The sequence below is a fragment of the Abramis brama genome (genome assembly GCF_963993115.1).
Source record: "Abramis brama genome assembly, chromosome: 17".
NCBI classification, from domain to species: Eukaryota; Metazoa; Chordata; class Actinopteri; order Cypriniformes; family Leuciscidae; genus Abramis; species Abramis brama.
Window position 1 is genome coordinate 17,317,600 of NC_139979.1, and position 15,848 is coordinate 17,333,447.

General features: G+C 35.5%; 4 protein-coding genes across 4 annotated transcripts; all 4 read right to left on the reverse strand.

Moving 5' to 3' along the window:
• Window positions 1-292: 292 nt before the first annotated feature.
• Window positions 293-2,001, reverse strand: apoa2 (apolipoprotein A-II). Its single transcript, XM_084087975.1, has 4 exons — window positions 1,806-2,001; window positions 1,469-1,505; window positions 816-1,044; window positions 293-731 (listed from the first exon to the last, which is right to left on the reverse strand). Exons 2-4 carry the CDS (start codon window positions 1,503-1,505, stop codon window positions 572-574), a joined length of 426 nt encoding a protein of 141 aa, XP_083944101.1. The 5' UTR covers window positions 1,806-2,001; the 3' UTR covers window positions 293-571.
• A 1,656-nt stretch (window positions 2,002-3,657) lies between these two features.
• On the reverse strand, window positions 3,658-4,700 carry apoc4 (apolipoprotein C-IV). The gene is made up of 4 exons (XM_084087976.1): window positions 4,533-4,700; window positions 4,370-4,412; window positions 4,157-4,238; window positions 3,658-4,063 (listed from the first exon to the last, which is right to left on the reverse strand). Exons 2-4 carry the CDS (start codon window positions 4,410-4,412, stop codon window positions 3,880-3,882), a joined length of 309 nt encoding a protein of 102 aa, XP_083944102.1. The 5' UTR covers window positions 4,533-4,700; the 3' UTR covers window positions 3,658-3,879.
• Window positions 4,701-5,885: 1,185 nt separating this feature from the next.
• On the reverse strand, window positions 5,886-7,440 carry apoc1 (apolipoprotein C-I). Its single transcript, XM_084087977.1, has 4 exons — window positions 7,350-7,440; window positions 6,641-6,709; window positions 6,366-6,504; window positions 5,886-6,189 (listed from the first exon to the last, which is right to left on the reverse strand). The coding sequence occupies exons 2-4, from the start codon at window positions 6,693-6,695 to the stop codon at window positions 6,129-6,131; spliced, it is 255 nt and encodes an 84-aa protein (XP_083944103.1). The 5' UTR covers window positions 6,696-6,709; window positions 7,350-7,440; the 3' UTR covers window positions 5,886-6,128.
• A 5,515-nt stretch (window positions 7,441-12,955) lies between these two features.
• apoeb (apolipoprotein Eb) lies at window positions 12,956-15,103 on the reverse strand. Its single transcript, XM_084087978.1, has 5 exons — window positions 14,966-15,103; window positions 14,495-14,564; window positions 14,125-14,278; window positions 13,711-13,998; window positions 12,956-13,566 (listed from the first exon to the last, which is right to left on the reverse strand). Exons 2-5 carry the CDS (start codon window positions 14,535-14,537, stop codon window positions 13,206-13,208), a joined length of 846 nt encoding a protein of 281 aa, XP_083944104.1. The 5' UTR covers window positions 14,538-14,564; window positions 14,966-15,103; the 3' UTR covers window positions 12,956-13,205.
• Between the last annotated feature and the right edge of the window lie 745 nt (window positions 15,104-15,848).

Sequence of the window (15,848 nt, forward strand, 5' to 3'; positions counted from 1 at the left end):
TGAAAATTGTATGAAAATAGCTTTTTATCAGTGATGGACAGAATGAGTCGAGTATACAGTAGTTGCTCATTTCTATTCTGTCAAATACTACATTTCTTCTAGAGTCTAATTCTTATGTTCATGTCAGAGTGGGACTGTGGACCTTATCAGTGGTCATTACACAAGTGTTCAATGCATGTGTGAAAATTGACATTTCAGGTGTTTAAAATAAATACATCATGTTTACATTAATATACCTATGTTTTAGTTTTGTGCTACAGCACACATTAGTTAATCACATCCAAAACCAGGGTTTGCATTTTCCAGAGGTTTTTTTTATTTCAAATGAATTTCAAATCTTGTTTCTTTATGAGGCATAAAAAATCACATGACCGGATGTTATTTTTTTCTCTGCACTAAACAGAACAGTATCAAATACACAGATACAGTATATAGATGCAAATAAACTGTACTGACATGTTGACTGTGCTGGACACACAGCTGTCAGATCGTTTCAGATTTGGATCTATTATTAAAGCAATGAAAATGCATGTTTGCTTGGTTGAAGTCAGTGTTTGATGAGCAGTGGACTCTAAGCCTCTTGAGGCAGGACGGTATCCAGCACTGGCTTGATGCTGGTGATTGCTTTGTCCAGGTGTTCGCCAACGTAGGGACGGAGGTAATGGCCATAAGCACCGAGAAGAGCCATGCGAGCTTTGTCCACCACAGGCTCCAGCTCACCGGCCAGACCGCTGGAAGAAGCACACATTGATTTACTCACAGTTTCGTCACATGATGCTGTAAGAGCCATTTGACAAGTTTGAGGCAGCCCTCACCTGACAATTTTGACGGCGCTTTCCACTCTTGGGCGTTTCTTAAGATCATCATACATCTCCTGGGCTCTTCCTCCTATTGGTGAGCTCTCTAGCAATGGCTGAGCTGAGTCTTTAACCTTTTCCCAAGCAGTGACAAGCCTCTTAAAGAAAACTGCCTTCAGTCCCTCATATTTCTCAACTAACTCCTTGTCAGGCTCGGGCCATTGCTGTGCCCAGACACACACCGACACTACAAGAGGAAGAAAAGACCTTGAGAATGATATAAAAGAGCACTGTGCCCACCTAAAACAGCATGCTTACCCACATTCATTGAAGAATTTCTGGTTATTATTGTGTGAAAACAGAATTTGGACCAGATAAAGGTCTGCAGGATTATGTGCACCTGGTAAACTGCTGTTCATCGAAACATGTCTACATGCTGAGATGCCACATACATAAATACACTTATCATGTATTTATACAGTACTAAATGCAAATAGATTTGTGACTTATTTTACTTCTTGTTTGAATTAAATCTGCTTAAAACTTCCATTAGGGTCATAATTTGGATGAGCAAATCGAAATGAACAGGCCTTCTGTTCTAAAGTATCTTTCTTTTGTACAGTTGTGCACCAGTTAACAAAGAGATCCAATTTTTAAGAACTAGTTTTTACCTTGGAGTGCAAGGATGAGAGCAAATGTCAGCTTCATCTAGGAGAGGAGACAGAAATTTAGACATGATATGCTTGGAATATATTTGAATATCACCAGTTTTCTCTTAAAGTTGAACTCTTACATGTATTTAAAACATGCACAAACCAAAAATTCAAATGTACAAACAGTCAAGAAAATATGTTTATAATGCAATATGTATTGTTTTGCATTTGCGGCAAAAAAGAGAGATGCATTTAAATTCTTTTTAAAATAATGAGGCATTGTAAGTAGTTTATCCCCATGTTAATGCATGAATGCATGTATAAATAAGAGCATCATAGTGAAGACTCACTTTACCTTGTGCTAGTTAGATTCCTGTAGAGAGAAATAAAGGACTGGAGTCAACTGCACCAGCTGAGTCTGCAGTTATATTGTCTGCCGTCCATCCCTATATCTGCCTGACCGCTTGACCAAACAAACGTCATCACACACACACTCAATAACTCACAATCAATCACATACTCATGCTGCATGTATACACACCCACGCGGGTGGACTTACTGTTCGGGCAAACATGTACACCATGGTTTGTCCACTCAAAGTCCACTGTTCCCTGTATGTGTATTAATAAGGCATGAGACTATACTTATGAAATCACTAATTAAAGACGAGTGTTTAAAGATGCATTAAGGATATATTCATACACAGGTAATTTTATACAAAGCAGCTTCAAAAGCAAAGTAATGCAAAAAGATATATATATATATACTTTTTTTAATTAACAATATCCTTTCTTTTCTACCCATTATTAGAGTGATGTTAGATGTATGAACCTAGAGAGAAACATTTCAGTTCAATTCAAATTTATTTGCATGGCACCTTTCACAATACTGTTATTATAGTTTTGGGAGACCTAAAATATTACACTGGTTTTCCATTGACCAGCTAGAAACCTTTTGCGACCTCTTATATATTAAAGATGTTGATGTGAGTGTTTAAAGATACATTAAGGATAAATGTATACACTTAGCAGGCACTTTTATACAAGCAGCTTCAAAAGAAGAAGAAAAGAAAAGAAAAGAAATGCAAAAAGAAAAGAAAAGAAAAGAAAAGAAAAGAAAAGAAAAGAAAAGAAAAGAAAAGAAAAGAAAAGAAAAGAAAAGAAAAGCTCTAAAAGAAAAGAAAGGATATGGTTAATAAAAAAAGTAAATATATTCCAGATCATTTTTTAGCATTTGTTAGTATATATCTCAACAGATTTTCCAGATTTTTTTTTATAATTTGTTGGTAAATATCCCTACCCATTATATTTCAACCCATTGTTAGATGTTGTGAGATGTATAAACCTAAAAGAGAAACATTTCAGTTCAATTTAAATTTATTTGTATAGCGCTTTTCTCAATACTGTTGTTTTAGGAGTCCTAAAATATTTCACTGGTTTTCCATTGACCCCCTTGAAACCTTTTTTGACCTCTTAGGTGACCCTATCCCAGTTTCAAAAAGTCCTGCCTGTAAAGTACACATTTTGTTAATTTGTATTTCCCTGGGGTTTAAACCCAAACTCTTAACGTTGCTAGCACCATGCTGAGTTACATGAACACAAAGAAGAGACAAAAGAGACATTTTTGTAAGTTGCAATCATAAATTGCACATGATGGCTTTTTTTAATAAAAAGAAATACATATTAATATATTAAATATGTGAATATACTTCTCAACACAGAAGTCTGTAGGCAATCTGAAAGGCTAAATATTTCTACATTTTTAGTTTTTAGACATTCAAATAAAAATTTCTCATTTTCTTACACATTTTCTTAACCTATTCAGCACTAAATTTACTGATTGTGCTTGGACAGTGATTTCATTTTTTTTTTTTTTTTTTTTTTTTTTGCATGAGTGCCAGAATCAATGTTCTTGACTTTAATGTACATAAACTAAGGGTTGAGCAAAGGCTGTCCAAAGGTTGTGAAAAGCTTTCAACATGCCAAATTGACAGAATCAGACCCAGTGAACTTTCCACTTTGGAACATAACGTGTCTAATCTAAAACCCGTGGACCTTTTTTTTTCCTTCTTTTAAATTTTTTTAATTAGATTAAATATCATTATTCATATTCTATTCATTTAGCATTTTTGTCTCTCTATTCTTCCTTAATTCTTTTTTTATTTCCTACTCCATCCACTGTTTCTCATTCAAAGATTCCACAATATATTTGTTCTGTGATATTATCCAGCACTTTTATTAATTAGGTGTTAAAAGGAAACATTCTTACAGTTTAGTTGCACTTTTTACATTACGTCATGTTTGCATTATTGCAATGGAATGGCTACATTGGTGGCATGATTCAGTGCATTAATTCCACAATATCAGTATACTTAAAACTTAAGTGAGGTTTGACCGGGAGTCTTTTTGTTCCCTAAAGTTCTGTTCTGCTTATTTATCTTGGGTTGATCTGAAGGTGGGGATTTTTATTTTCATTCTCTCCCAAAGGGAACTTGCACCGTCTTTAGCCCACTCCATGTAAGAGTCAGCTACAGGTTTGAGATGGTCCTCAAAGTACATGCCAACGAAATCAGCAGCTATGCTGCCAACATTTAGAACTTTAGTCTTTGTGTCCCTGTATCAGTCAGACACACAAACAAACACAGAAGTAAAACAACATGTCCCCACTAAATTTTAGCAGTAAATAAAGAATTTGTATTAGCTGTACCTGTACAACTGCTGTGCTCTTCCAAGAAGTCCAGCATTGTCTGGAGCAGCAGAAGGCAACGGGTTGGACAATGTCAAACACACTAGGGGGGCCATAGATTTACAGATTGTAAAATAAGTTGCATGATAGATATTTCCATTGATTTTTAAATCTATATATATTTAGTCTTTTATATCAAAAGCAGTGATAAATAAAATATATACATAGACAGACCTTGCAACATCACCACCAGAACAAAGAGCACCAATCTGGACATCTGGCAGATCAATCAGTTGAGTTCATCAATTGGTAATAATAGATTTGGAATAGCTTACATATACATTATTACAATATGGTGGTAACAAGTAAAACTTAAACATATATAGTACATATGTACCTTTAGAGTTAATGTAGAAGTGGAGAAGTAGATGTAATATTTTTTTCTTCAGAAGAACTGTTTGCCAGACGCACTGTTTTCTGAGGCTTTTGCGATGAAGTTGTCTTTGGTTCGGTGTGTTCTTTGGAGAGTGCTAACTTGCTCCAGCAATGCTGTATTTGTATCAATTCAGAGAAACAGATCACACCATTTCTGAGTAGGCACTGTCTGCTGTTTACTTAGCAAAAACAAGCCTTTGTGGAGTTTGGGGTACAATTTTATATTTAAAAACGTATATAATATAATTATATATATAGATAATAATATAAATGTAAGTAAATAAATATTTTACATAGTATTTATATAAGTATTTATATTTATATATTTCCCGGGGTTTCGTTTGTGGGGTGTTCACTTGAAGGTGGGGTCGGGGTCCATATGGCCCTGAGCCATTTGACTTTCTCCATTAATCTTACGATATTTTAATTGGTTTTGGCCAAAGAAAATGCAAGAAAGATATGGAGAATAATATGCAGTATCATTACCAGATCAGTTCAACAGCATGATGGTTTTTGGTTTAGCAACGCATACAGCAATCTTCATGCTGTTGAACTCATCTGGTAACAACTACATATATGCTGTATATTTTTTACAATAATTTATATTTAAACAATAGTATATTGGTAGCTTTTTGGGATATATTCCTGTTAAGTGTAAATGCACAGCAAAGCCTTCCACAAAAGGTCTATAAATATTAGATTATTATATAAGCATGATTCCTGTTACCAGCTGACAGTTTTTCAGTTACTATTAGCCCATATGGAGGATGTTTCAACCTTGATCCTTTGAGGTACTGAACAGAAAAACAAGTTTACATTAGTTGCATTTAGGCCAGAGAAATTCAATAGTGGGATGTAATTCAAAGAAAAGGGGTCAGTTAGTCAGTCCTCTTGACTGCTGAACTGCATGGGTTGATATTAATCATGGGAATGTAATGATCATTAACTGAGGACAAACAGTGACTTTAGCCTGATGTGGTTTGATGCTAGAAGCCCCTTGACCTATGATTTGCAACTTTGCATACTGGTTTATATAGTATATATTGATTGACCCTTTATTGATTGGTGTTATATTGATGCTATGGCATCATTTATAGTTAGTGTGTGCCTGTATATTGCTCTTTATCAGTTTATCTGCTTTTAGAAATAACTGACTAAACTACTAAAACTGATTTATAACATTATGTAGCATATTCCTGTTATGTAGGTTGATACAAATATATATATAAAAAAAATCATTCAAATTTATATTCAAAATAGTCCAATATGTCATTGTTAATATGAGCACATTTCAAATGAAACAAACACAAACTGGTTCTTTTTTGACTGTTTATTGTTTTGAAAAAAATTCAGAATGAATTTTTAGATTTCAAAATTTTCCATAATATTTAACAGCATCCCACAAAATTGTACGATACTTTACAGATTACACAAATGACAAGCAGATCATCACAGTTTGAAGTCGTTTTAAACTGTAACAAATTCACCAGTTGGCACAACAGGGTGGGGGTGATATCACATATGACAAAGTCATTGCAGGGTTGCAGAGATTTTTATTTTATTGGAAGGTTTCAGACATCTTCTGCTTCATCTTCTCAAACTGCTCACTAAACCAGCTCCTGCCAAGACAAAAACACACATCCATGTTAGAAAAAGCCACAGAAATGTGAAGCAGCTTCTATATAGGCCTACAACATGACCATTTTAATAATGCTTTTTATAAATAAATATAACATGTAAAGTTACATTTTATAAAAAAAAAAAAAAAAAAAGTTATGAATTATAATGATCTTACTTGGTTTTAGTAGCAAACTCGCTCTGATCCAACTGTTGAAAGGTGGTCTTGGTCTTCTCTGTCAGGTCCTCTGCAATCTCCTTCACCTGGGTCTGGAAAGTGGCGAAACGCTGCTCCAGTGTGGGCTCATCCTGGGCCTCTGTTTGAATTTCAGGTAAACGTTGTTAATGCATAAATCTCATTTGAACTGATGTGAAATAGCATTCTATATACTAAGAACTGATGTTTAATATGTCTTGAGAATATTTTATCTTAAAAATCAGATGGACAATTACCTGTGTGTACAGCAAGTACAAGCATCAGCACGGCTGCAGCCAGGTACAGTTTCATCTTTTCAGTCTTTTCTGTAACACACAGAAAATAAAACGAGTTTAGAGAGCCAACGATTACGGACAGTGGTCATTTCGACCGATTTAAGATACAATTATTTGATAGGCTACGTCACAAATGAACGTAAACCTATACTGTCACAACAATGCGTAGACGTTTTTTTTAATTTTTTAATTTTTATTTTTTTATTAGGTAGGCCTACTTCGTAACTGTTTTAAGCGAAATATATTTGATAAAATGACATATTACAATTTTAAAGAACCATCTGCTTCAACGAGAAGAGTTAAAATAACCTATATGACAGCCTACGTTAGTGCTGAAAAGCCTACACGAAGACATTCGCTTTTGGAAACCAATGCAAATGAAGATACAAAACAATACTAAATAAATAATTTTAAAAATATGCTTCTTGTGCTTATTCTAATGCTTGTTTTTCCATATTTTCAAAGCACTGTAATTGTTAAGCTGTAGCTGCTGAATGTACAGATGCTGACAAGCAATGACGCCTAGATGTCGCCAATATACTATTTACTTAAGGTAAGAAAAGAACGTCTGTTCTATTGCTCCACTGAAAAGCTCGGTAGATTCGCTCCTTACTCTGTTTAAAAGTTTGGAAAGTTATCACGTGAATAAATTTAATGTAAATTGTCATACCTTGCTTGTAGTTCTCAAGAGAATGGGGTTGAGATTGTGATGACAAACCGTTGGCTTGGTCCTTTATAGCTGGACTGAGCTGACGTAGTGTGATAACGCCACCTCTGACCTATTAAGACCTCCTGCGGTCATTCACTCTTCCCGTAGGCCTACATCTCTGTTGTTCTTCTTTCTGTTTTGCCATGGCTTAAATGGCTTTAGTTAACATCTTGTTACAAAACAGTAGGCATTTTCTTTATACTCTGGTGCACAGTCACTGTATGGTACAACGTTAATTCATTATAAGGGATTTTACAATTGCTTACATGATCTTGTCAACACTTACATACTTTCTAAACTCTTCTGAAAGTCAAAACAACAGTGTCTGTGGACTATAAATTCAATAAATCTTTCCTCAGTCAAATTCCTGTAGCAATCCTCAGTGTCTACTGCCCCATTTTGCACAAAACTTTTATGCTAAAAAAAATAACATTTACCTAAAATAGTATTGTGCTTCATCGGCAAAGTCATTATTTATTGAATATACAAGATTTTAAAAAAGGATCTAAAACTTTAGTTCCCATTGTAGCTGAGAGCAGTTTTGGTATTGATTTCAGTAGCTACAATTTGAAGTGGTCAATAATGGTCACGCTATGCTATTGTATGTGGCTAAAACTGGAACTAATGCCTGGAAGAACCTCATAATCTGTAATAGAGAATGCATCATTTCTTTGTGTCTATATGGAGGCCTTGAACCAGAGAGGAAGTGGGCAAAATGCCAACATTTGGGAAATGCAAACAGATAGCATGTCACGTCATGCTAAGATGGCATACCTACACCATACACTTTGCTGTCAATTCCTTTCACCCTAAGAAAGTAATAAAATATGACTGTCCATATGATGATGTATCTTTCTGGACACGCTGGATGTCTGAACATCTGTAAAGTGATTCTTTTTGACTGTAAAGCAAAGATAATGCTGTAATCTTAGCCTTAGTTGTTTATCAGCAATTAAAAGCATCTTACAGTGTTTTTTTGTATCTGGAGGCGCATAACTTTGTTGTTTGATGTAAGGACACACTGATTTACTCCACAGCTCTTTAACCATTTAGCCACATCATAACATGAGATAGACTGAATTTGGACTAAAGTAAATTGAAGTGGTTTATCTCAGTGTAGTTGCATAACCTTGCTTCATACCTATGGCATAACAAAGATGCAGGATTGCCTGCTTTAAAACCACCTTTGGATTTTAGGTCAGCAAGATGATTAGATCTCTAGTCAACTTTATTGACCCAGTGTCATGCACTAGCCTTCTTAATTGCATTAAATAAAGTAATGCATGTTCCTTGCTATAGAGTATTTATGTCATATACTGTGCTTAAATGCCCAAACACATCACTTTATAGTTTTATAAGTTTTGCTTAATTTTCATGAAGCTACAGGTCTGGAAATGTATCTATTTATTTATTTACTTACTTACTGTAAAATATAGACACATGTACATAAATTAAAACCATTTAGGTGTGTATGATTTTTTGTTGTTGATAGAACATACTTATTTGGGATGCATTAAATTAGTCAAAAGTGACAGTTAAGTCCAAATTGTTGGACAAAACATAAATGCTGTTATTTTTTACTTTATATTAAACAAATAATCCTTAAAAATGTGTGTCAGTTTGCAGTTTCCAAAAATATTAAATAATATTTCAACATTTAATAATAAGAAATGTTTTATGAATATTAGAATGATTTCTGAAAGATCACGTGACACTGAAGACTGGAGTAATGACTGCTGCAGTATAATTGCTGTGGAATAATTTTGTTAAATATATTACAATAGAAAATATATTATATAAATATATAACAATTTTATTGTATTAATATTTCCCCTTTATTACAGTTTTTACTGTATTTTTGATTAAATAAATGACTTTTTTCAAAAACATTAAAATATCTTAAATTATTAATTTCACTTAATATGTTAGTTAGAATCTTGCACCACTGATCTTAAATCTGTCCTGAAAAACTGTCCCCATAAGGTCAAAATTTACTGGTATTACTTTCCTTACAGGGAAGTTTGGTCCCCATAACGTTGGGAATACCAGGTACACACACACACACACAAACTCAGCAGTTATTGATGAGCGACGACCAATGAACTGTGTATTTTTTATTCTCTTAGTCAAGAAAACATCTCTGCCCTTTTATTGATTTTTATTTATTTTTTTCACTTTTTTTGCGAAATAACATGCTTTCTTGTACTATGGTACATCTATTAAAAGACTCGATCGTGATAGAAAATGCTGACGGAGAAAAGTGTTCAAAGTGCTCAAGTGCAGCATGCAAAGTGTTGAAAGTGTCTAGACTCAAAAAAGGGGAAGTGAGGCTCTGTGGAAAATGAGGACATAATGTTTATGCGGGATCACACCAAGAAGCAGTGATCTGCAGTTACCTCTGCTGACATCTGATCAGTCATATAGTCTAGGTGGGTGAGGGGGACTTAAAATGGTTCTTTTGTTATTTATCTGCAATCTTTGCTGCACCTTTTATACCAAAGCCATTCAGACAATCCCGCTAACCGCTTACAGCTTTCCTTCTCATGCATGCATGCATAATTTGCCACTTCTTTTTCTTTGTTTCACATATTCGATGGACCATAGTCTTTCATTTAATGTGAGAATAGAAGGACTCATCCTAGTGTCTATAGTCGGCGACATGCTGTGCCATCTAAGGTTCATTGTTTGACCTTTGAGACAAAAGATGTGTTTCAGAGCTAGTAATTCTTCGTTTGTAGATTGCATAAAACGGCAATGTGATTTTGCTTGCTAATGACATGAAATGTTAGCTCTTCAAAAACATTGTACAAACCTGATTTTTTGTTTGTTATTTATTTAAAAAAAAATATTAAGGTGTTTCTAATATACAGGAACAGGCCTGGGCTGGGCTTCTAAAGCTTTTGCATATTATTTTGTGGTTTTTTTTTTCTTTTTTCTGCCAGACCAGCTGCATGATTAAAAGCTAAAATCTTTAGACCGAGACACAGTTTGCTACTGAAAAGGAATGTTGTGGTATTTCTCTTTCACCACAAGCTAACTAGCAAATCCATCCATTTATAGTGAAGAAAGGGACTCTTTTTCCTTGGAAAACGGGGAGTAACCAGGATTACGACATATCTTTTCAGGAGTGATGCTCAATAACCTGGTTATGTAATATTTTCTTTCTTAGTATTATCTTTTTTAGTATTTTATTAGCTACACGGACTTGAACAAATTAAGAAATTGGAAACAGCAATAACAAAAGTAGGTTACAAAGACTGAAACTATGATGATATAAATAATAATAAAAAAAAACATTAAAAAAGAGAGAGAGTGAAATGAAAGGTGGAATCTTCTGGTAAAATGTACGTCCAACTACTAGACAGATGAAACTGTTTGTTTGGTAGTGCATTGTTTGCAGTCTCAATGCATTTGTTGTTGTGGTGTGTGTTGCTTATCCAGATGTGAGTACAAGATAGAAGAGATTAAAAAGGAAAAACAAAGACAGTGAACATAACCAGGGGCACAGCATGTTCCTTTATGCTGCAGTCCCGCAGGCAAATAAATGGAATTTGGCAACAGATCTCAACATGTCTTTCTTGAGATTCAAAGCAGCAGGAGAGAGAGATAGAGACCGGGAGAGAGAGGAGAGAGAAACAGGATAGCGGTTTGAGAACAGTTACTTTGATCATGAGACAATCAAAGCTGAGAAACATGGATCTGAGAGTAAAAAGTTATGTGCATCAAGAGTTTGAGGAGAGAGTTTACTAGAAAAGACAGAAAAGGTGGATCCTTTTTGACAAGAAGTGTTTATAAAGTTGTTGTTTTTTTTAATAAGGATAATGTAAAACAAAGGTTCCTGTCAATGCAAGTCGTTGTGAAAAGTAAAATGTGCATGTAAGCTGTTTTGGCCAGTGGATAGTTTGTTTTGTTGTGTTTTTCTTGTAAATGAACAACAGCGGAAATTCTTCTGATTAGGCCTGCCAAATTCCATATATTCTAGTTTACCTTTGTCTTTAGAGTGTTATGAGTTGTGTTCACTATTTAACCCATGTCTACACACACACATACACACACACACACACACACAATATGAAAAAAAAAAGGTTTTATTTGGACCTAACTGATAATAATGTATTTAAATGTATTTAAAAATCCAACATTAAAAGACCTTTCCTTGAACTCCAGAACTGAGGAATGGTTGAAATCTCAGATTACTGGAGAAGGAAAGGTGTGACCAGTAGATTGATCTTGCCCACACAAGTCCTATTGAAAAAGCAGGAGGCGGCAGGGAGATGCGTGACAGTGAGCTGAAGGTAAAAATGAGGGAATAAGGGGGTGAATAGAATCCAAAGTTTACAGCGTAATTGCGAACACAGATAAAAAGTGGAGCAGTCAAGTCTAAACATACAAACACTGAAATGTGAGATCATGCTAAATGCTAACTGCTTTTTGCAGTATATGTATGTGTTGTTCTCTGACTTTTATTACAAGCCTAGGCCTATATTAAAAGGCCATATATGTATGTGTTGTTCTCTGACTTTTATTACAGGCCTAGGCCTATATTAATAGTTGTGTGTGACAGTGCATGTTTTAGCCAGACTGATTTCTTAGCCTGTTATTAAGAGGATAATTCAGATTATGGGCCAGAAATATACTGCAAAACAACCTGAATACTTTTGGCCCCAGCACTACCTTTTTTCTTTTCTTTTTTTTCTGAAGTACCATTTAAAAGATAATTGAGACTTTTTATCTAATAGTTGCAAGTTTACATCTCACAATTTCTGAGAAAAAAAGTCAGAATTGCGAATTATAAAGACAGAATTGTGAGATAAAAAGTCACCATTGCCTTTTTTATTTATTTTGTGGCAGAAACAAGCTTCCAGTTTTATGTTCACCAAGGCTGCCGTAAAAACGGCAATATTGTGAAATAAACAGGTTCTATTTTAATATATTTTTAAAAATGTAATCTACTGTATACTCCAGTCTTCAGTGTCACATGATCCTTCAGAAATCATTCTAATATGCTGATTTGGTGCTCAAGAAACATTTCTTCTTATTATCAATGTTAAAAATGGTTGTGTTGCTTAATATTTTTTGTGGAAAAAGTGATATATTTTTCATGATTCTTTGATGAACATTAAGAACAGCATTTATTTGAAATAGACATTTTTGTAAAATTATAAATGTTTTTACTGTAACTTCGGTCTAATTTAATGCATCCTTGCTGAATAAAAGTTAAAATGTCTTTAAAAGTGTTTTTTTTCTTCTTTTTTTTTTTTTTTTTCTAGTGTTTGGGATGTGTGTGGGATTGTTAAAATGAGTTTGGTGGGAACTGGGAACAGAAATATACACTTGACAAGAATCAAATGAGAAACTAGTTGTGTAGTAGGACGCACATTTATTGCAAACAAATTCAAGCACAGGAGTGCACAAACATGAAGTAAAGGAGCAAAATAATGCTATCTTTGCATATATTCTGATTTAGTTCAGCAGATGAAGGCACTTTTGAATTTTATTTTGAATGGTGCCAGGTTGGCCCCACTTACTAGAAAAAAATCTCTTAGATAACTTCCATGACAAGTTGATTGATCTTAAAACGACTCTACTGTAAAAACATTATGGAAAGTATATCCTCAGACAGTGGGTTAATACTGAGAAAGTAAACATGGTGAGTACATGGTATTCTTTTGTCCAATAATGGACAGTGCTAGTCCAGTCGAGTCCAGTTCTTAACCACTTATCAACCTCTCACAGAATGAAAAAAGCACATTTCAGTAACACAAAACCTCCCTTCTTGTTTCTGTTAGGTGTTAACACTAGTTAAGTGTGGAGCTCTTAAGCTTGAGTGGGAAGAGCTGCTGAGGCCTCCTTGATCTTGTCAATGACAATCTGCAGCTGCTCACGGATCTTCTCGGAGTAGGGGGCGAGAAGGCTGGTCAGCTCATCCATGCGGCCTTCTAGGGAGGTGCGCAGTTCCTCTGCGGTCTTTTCCAGCTTCTCCTTCAGAGCTCCAGCCTGGACCTCCAACTGCTCGCTCATCTCCTGCGCCTGGGACTTCATCAGCTCATTAATGGCACCCAATTTCTGGCTGGCACCATCCTGGGCCTGGGTAAGGTATGGCTCTAAACGGTCCTTCACGGCATCAGCGTTTTGGGAAACACGAGACTGCAGCTCACCCATGTAGGTTGCCACAGTGCTGTAGGGAATGAAAGTGAAGATTTAATATCTTTAAAAATTACCCATGGTTTCATTAGTTAAATGCTTTATCCTTTTTGTCAGTTGACCCAAGTAGTCCCACTTGCAATTCTTTCAGACCACCTGAAAGAGCATCCAGACTTACGTGCGGATCTCCTCTGTGTCCTTGTTCAGGCGTTTCTTTAGTTTGCGTGTGTATGTGTTGACACGGGCTTTCACATCATCTGCGTTCTGCTCCACCATGGTCTTCAGCTCTTGCATGTACTGAGTGGAACGTTCCTTGGCATCGGTCATGTCAGTTTGCAGTTTGCCAGCCAGGAGCTGGAGGTCTTTGGTCAGCTGACCAGCAGCGTCAGAGGCGTATGGAGCCAGCTGGGTTTGAAGATTTTCACTGTATGAGCCTAGCTCAGTCATGGTGTCAACAATTAGGGTACTGGAAAACAAACAAACCAAAAACACTGGTCACATACAATGCTTCAGCAGCACATATGCTATTTGATCATGTAAGGATGAGTATGATGGTGCTGTAGATAGATGTTAAAATGGCTGCTGAACTTACTCAAGCTCTCTGCTGAGTTGGGAGTCCTTGACGTTCAGCATCACACCATTAGCATGTGTGTTGAGTTCGGACACATGCTGCCAGAAGCGGTCCACCATCTCCTCCCACCTGGGTTGAGGGGCATCAGACTGGAACAGGCTACGAGCATGGCAGCCTAGGGGTGTGAAGAGACTGTTAACTTTATGCCATATTAAGTTATTCACAAATGAGAGAGCTAGATAATTTACAGTAATTACAAAGCTTGGCATATGACGATTTATGTGATGTAGTAGTTGATAAGATACACTATAAAACATTTAATTGTGCACTGATATTCAAAACAGATACAAAAACTAAACAATGAGTGAATGGAGATTTTATTTTCCCATACCAGTAAAAACTGCCAGAGCAAAGATAACCACCAGAGACCTCATTTTGATGGACAGACAAGTAAGTTACTCCTGGGGAAACAGAAAAAAAAAAATCAATATCTTAAACCACTGGCACAAAAAAAATTAAGATCTTTAAAGAGAAACAAATCAGATCAACGTCAACAGAAAGTATAAACTTTGGAAATTGGAACTTTAAACTTATTAATTATCATGTAAGCTATTGAATAATTTGAATCCAAACAGTATTCTTTAAAAGCTCCTTCTAAAAATGCACACAAAACAAAAACGCATCTGAAGATACGAGTATGCATGCAGGATTTGCTTCACTGATACGCGTTCAATACTCAATGACCGTTAACTGGAAGTTTAGTAAGCAATAGTTTTACTGACAAACTGGTTATCCTGTATATAAACGGCTAGGTAAAAAGTTGTTGAGCCTATTTCATTAGTGAAGAGCGAGCACTACTCACCTGAGAAGTGTGATTTTCCTCCGTGTAGACGGAGTGGGAATGTTAGGTCTTTTATACAGTCCCGGGACGCACCCGCTGCCTTCACAATCGCTGCCACGTGATTTCGCCTTTGTTCAGCGCTCGCGCATCATCCCACGCGTCACAGACTGTCGAAGTCCGCATCTTTTCGAACCAGGTGGAGATATATTGCGCAATTTATATAAATTTTTTTTTGAAAATTTTAAGGGCACATTTCCTTTTTATATCTTGTTCGGGAATTGCTCATGTATGGTCTGGTTATTACAGCAACTTTGCGTCCCTTATTTAGTGTAGCCTACTCTATTAAATAGCCAGATATTTAAAAAGAATATCGTTGGCAGTACATACCTTGAATGCTTTATGATTGTCTTTAATAACAGGTATTTGATAATATTAATATTTTATTTGTATTATTTTTATTTCATTATTTAGTTTCAGTATTGCTGCGTGGATAAAAATCGAAGTTGTTGTCCTCAAACGGAGTTTATAAAGTCAAACAACTGTAAATGTTCCATGTTGGACATATTCCTCGTCATTAAAGGGACGAATAATTGAGCCTAAAGATAAACTTTTCTTGCAGGCGCCAACATTGATGCTCGTACGTATACTGCAAATCAACATGGATGAGCCTATTTGCATTTTTATAGAGACCTATTGGCCATAGGCTATACTATTGCTCACTTCACACATTCGGATTAGCATTCATATGAGCAACGGCAATGGTGGTAATAACAATAACAGTAGGCTACATTTTATATAAGGAAAAACAAATGTTTCTTTATAACATCTGCCTTCCTTGTAATTTTAGTTACAATATATAGGCTAGTTATTTTATGATGTTATGGTGTAATAGCCTATGTAGGCA

Excerpts from the sequence above, each read along its gene's own strand:
- apoc1 (XM_084087977.1), bottom strand. The coding sequence starts at position 6,695 with ATGAAACTGTACCTGGCTGCAGCCGTGCTGATGCTTGTACTTGCTGTA. Across the intron at positions 6,505-6,640 it reads TGTACTTGCTGTACACACAG|AGGCCCAGGATGAGCCCACA; the intron begins GTAATTGTCCAT and ends AAATTCAAACAG. Across the intron at positions 6,190-6,365 it reads GAGTTTGCTACTAAAACCAA|GAGCTGGTTTAGTGAGCAGT; the intron begins GTAAGATCATTA and ends TTGTCTTGGCAG.
- apoa2 (XM_084087975.1), bottom strand. The coding sequence starts at position 1,505 with ATGAAGCTGACATTTGCTCTCATCCTTGCACTCCAAG. Across the intron at positions 1,045-1,468 it reads TCTCATCCTTGCACTCCAAG|TGTCGGTGTGTGTCTGGGCA; the intron begins GTAAAAACTAGT and ends TTCCTCTTGTAG. Across the intron at positions 732-815 it reads AGCGCCGTCAAAATTGTCAG|CGGTCTGGCCGGTGAGCTGG; the intron begins GTGAGGGCTGCC and ends TGCTTCTTCCAG.
- apoeb (XM_084087978.1), bottom strand. The coding sequence starts at position 14,537 with ATGAGGTCTCTGGTGGTTATCTTTGCTCTGGCAGTTTTTACTG. Across the intron at positions 14,279-14,494 it reads TGCTCTGGCAGTTTTTACTG|GCTGCCATGCTCGTAGCCTG; the intron begins GTATGGGAAAAT and ends TCACACCCCTAG. Across the intron at positions 13,567-13,710 it reads GACACAGAGGAGATCCGCAC|CACTGTGGCAACCTACATGG; the intron begins GTAAGTCTGGAT and ends CATTCCCTACAG.
- apoc4 (XM_084087976.1), bottom strand. The coding sequence starts at position 4,412 with ATGTCCAGATTGGTGCTCTTTGTTCTGGTGGTGATGTTGCAAG. Across the intron at positions 4,239-4,369 it reads TCTGGTGGTGATGTTGCAAG|TGTGTTTGACATTGTCCAAC; the intron begins GTCTGTCTATGT and ends TGGCCCCCCTAG. Across the intron at positions 4,064-4,156 it reads AGAGCACAGCAGTTGTACAG|GGACACAAAGACTAAAGTTC; the intron begins GTACAGCTAATA and ends TGACTGATACAG.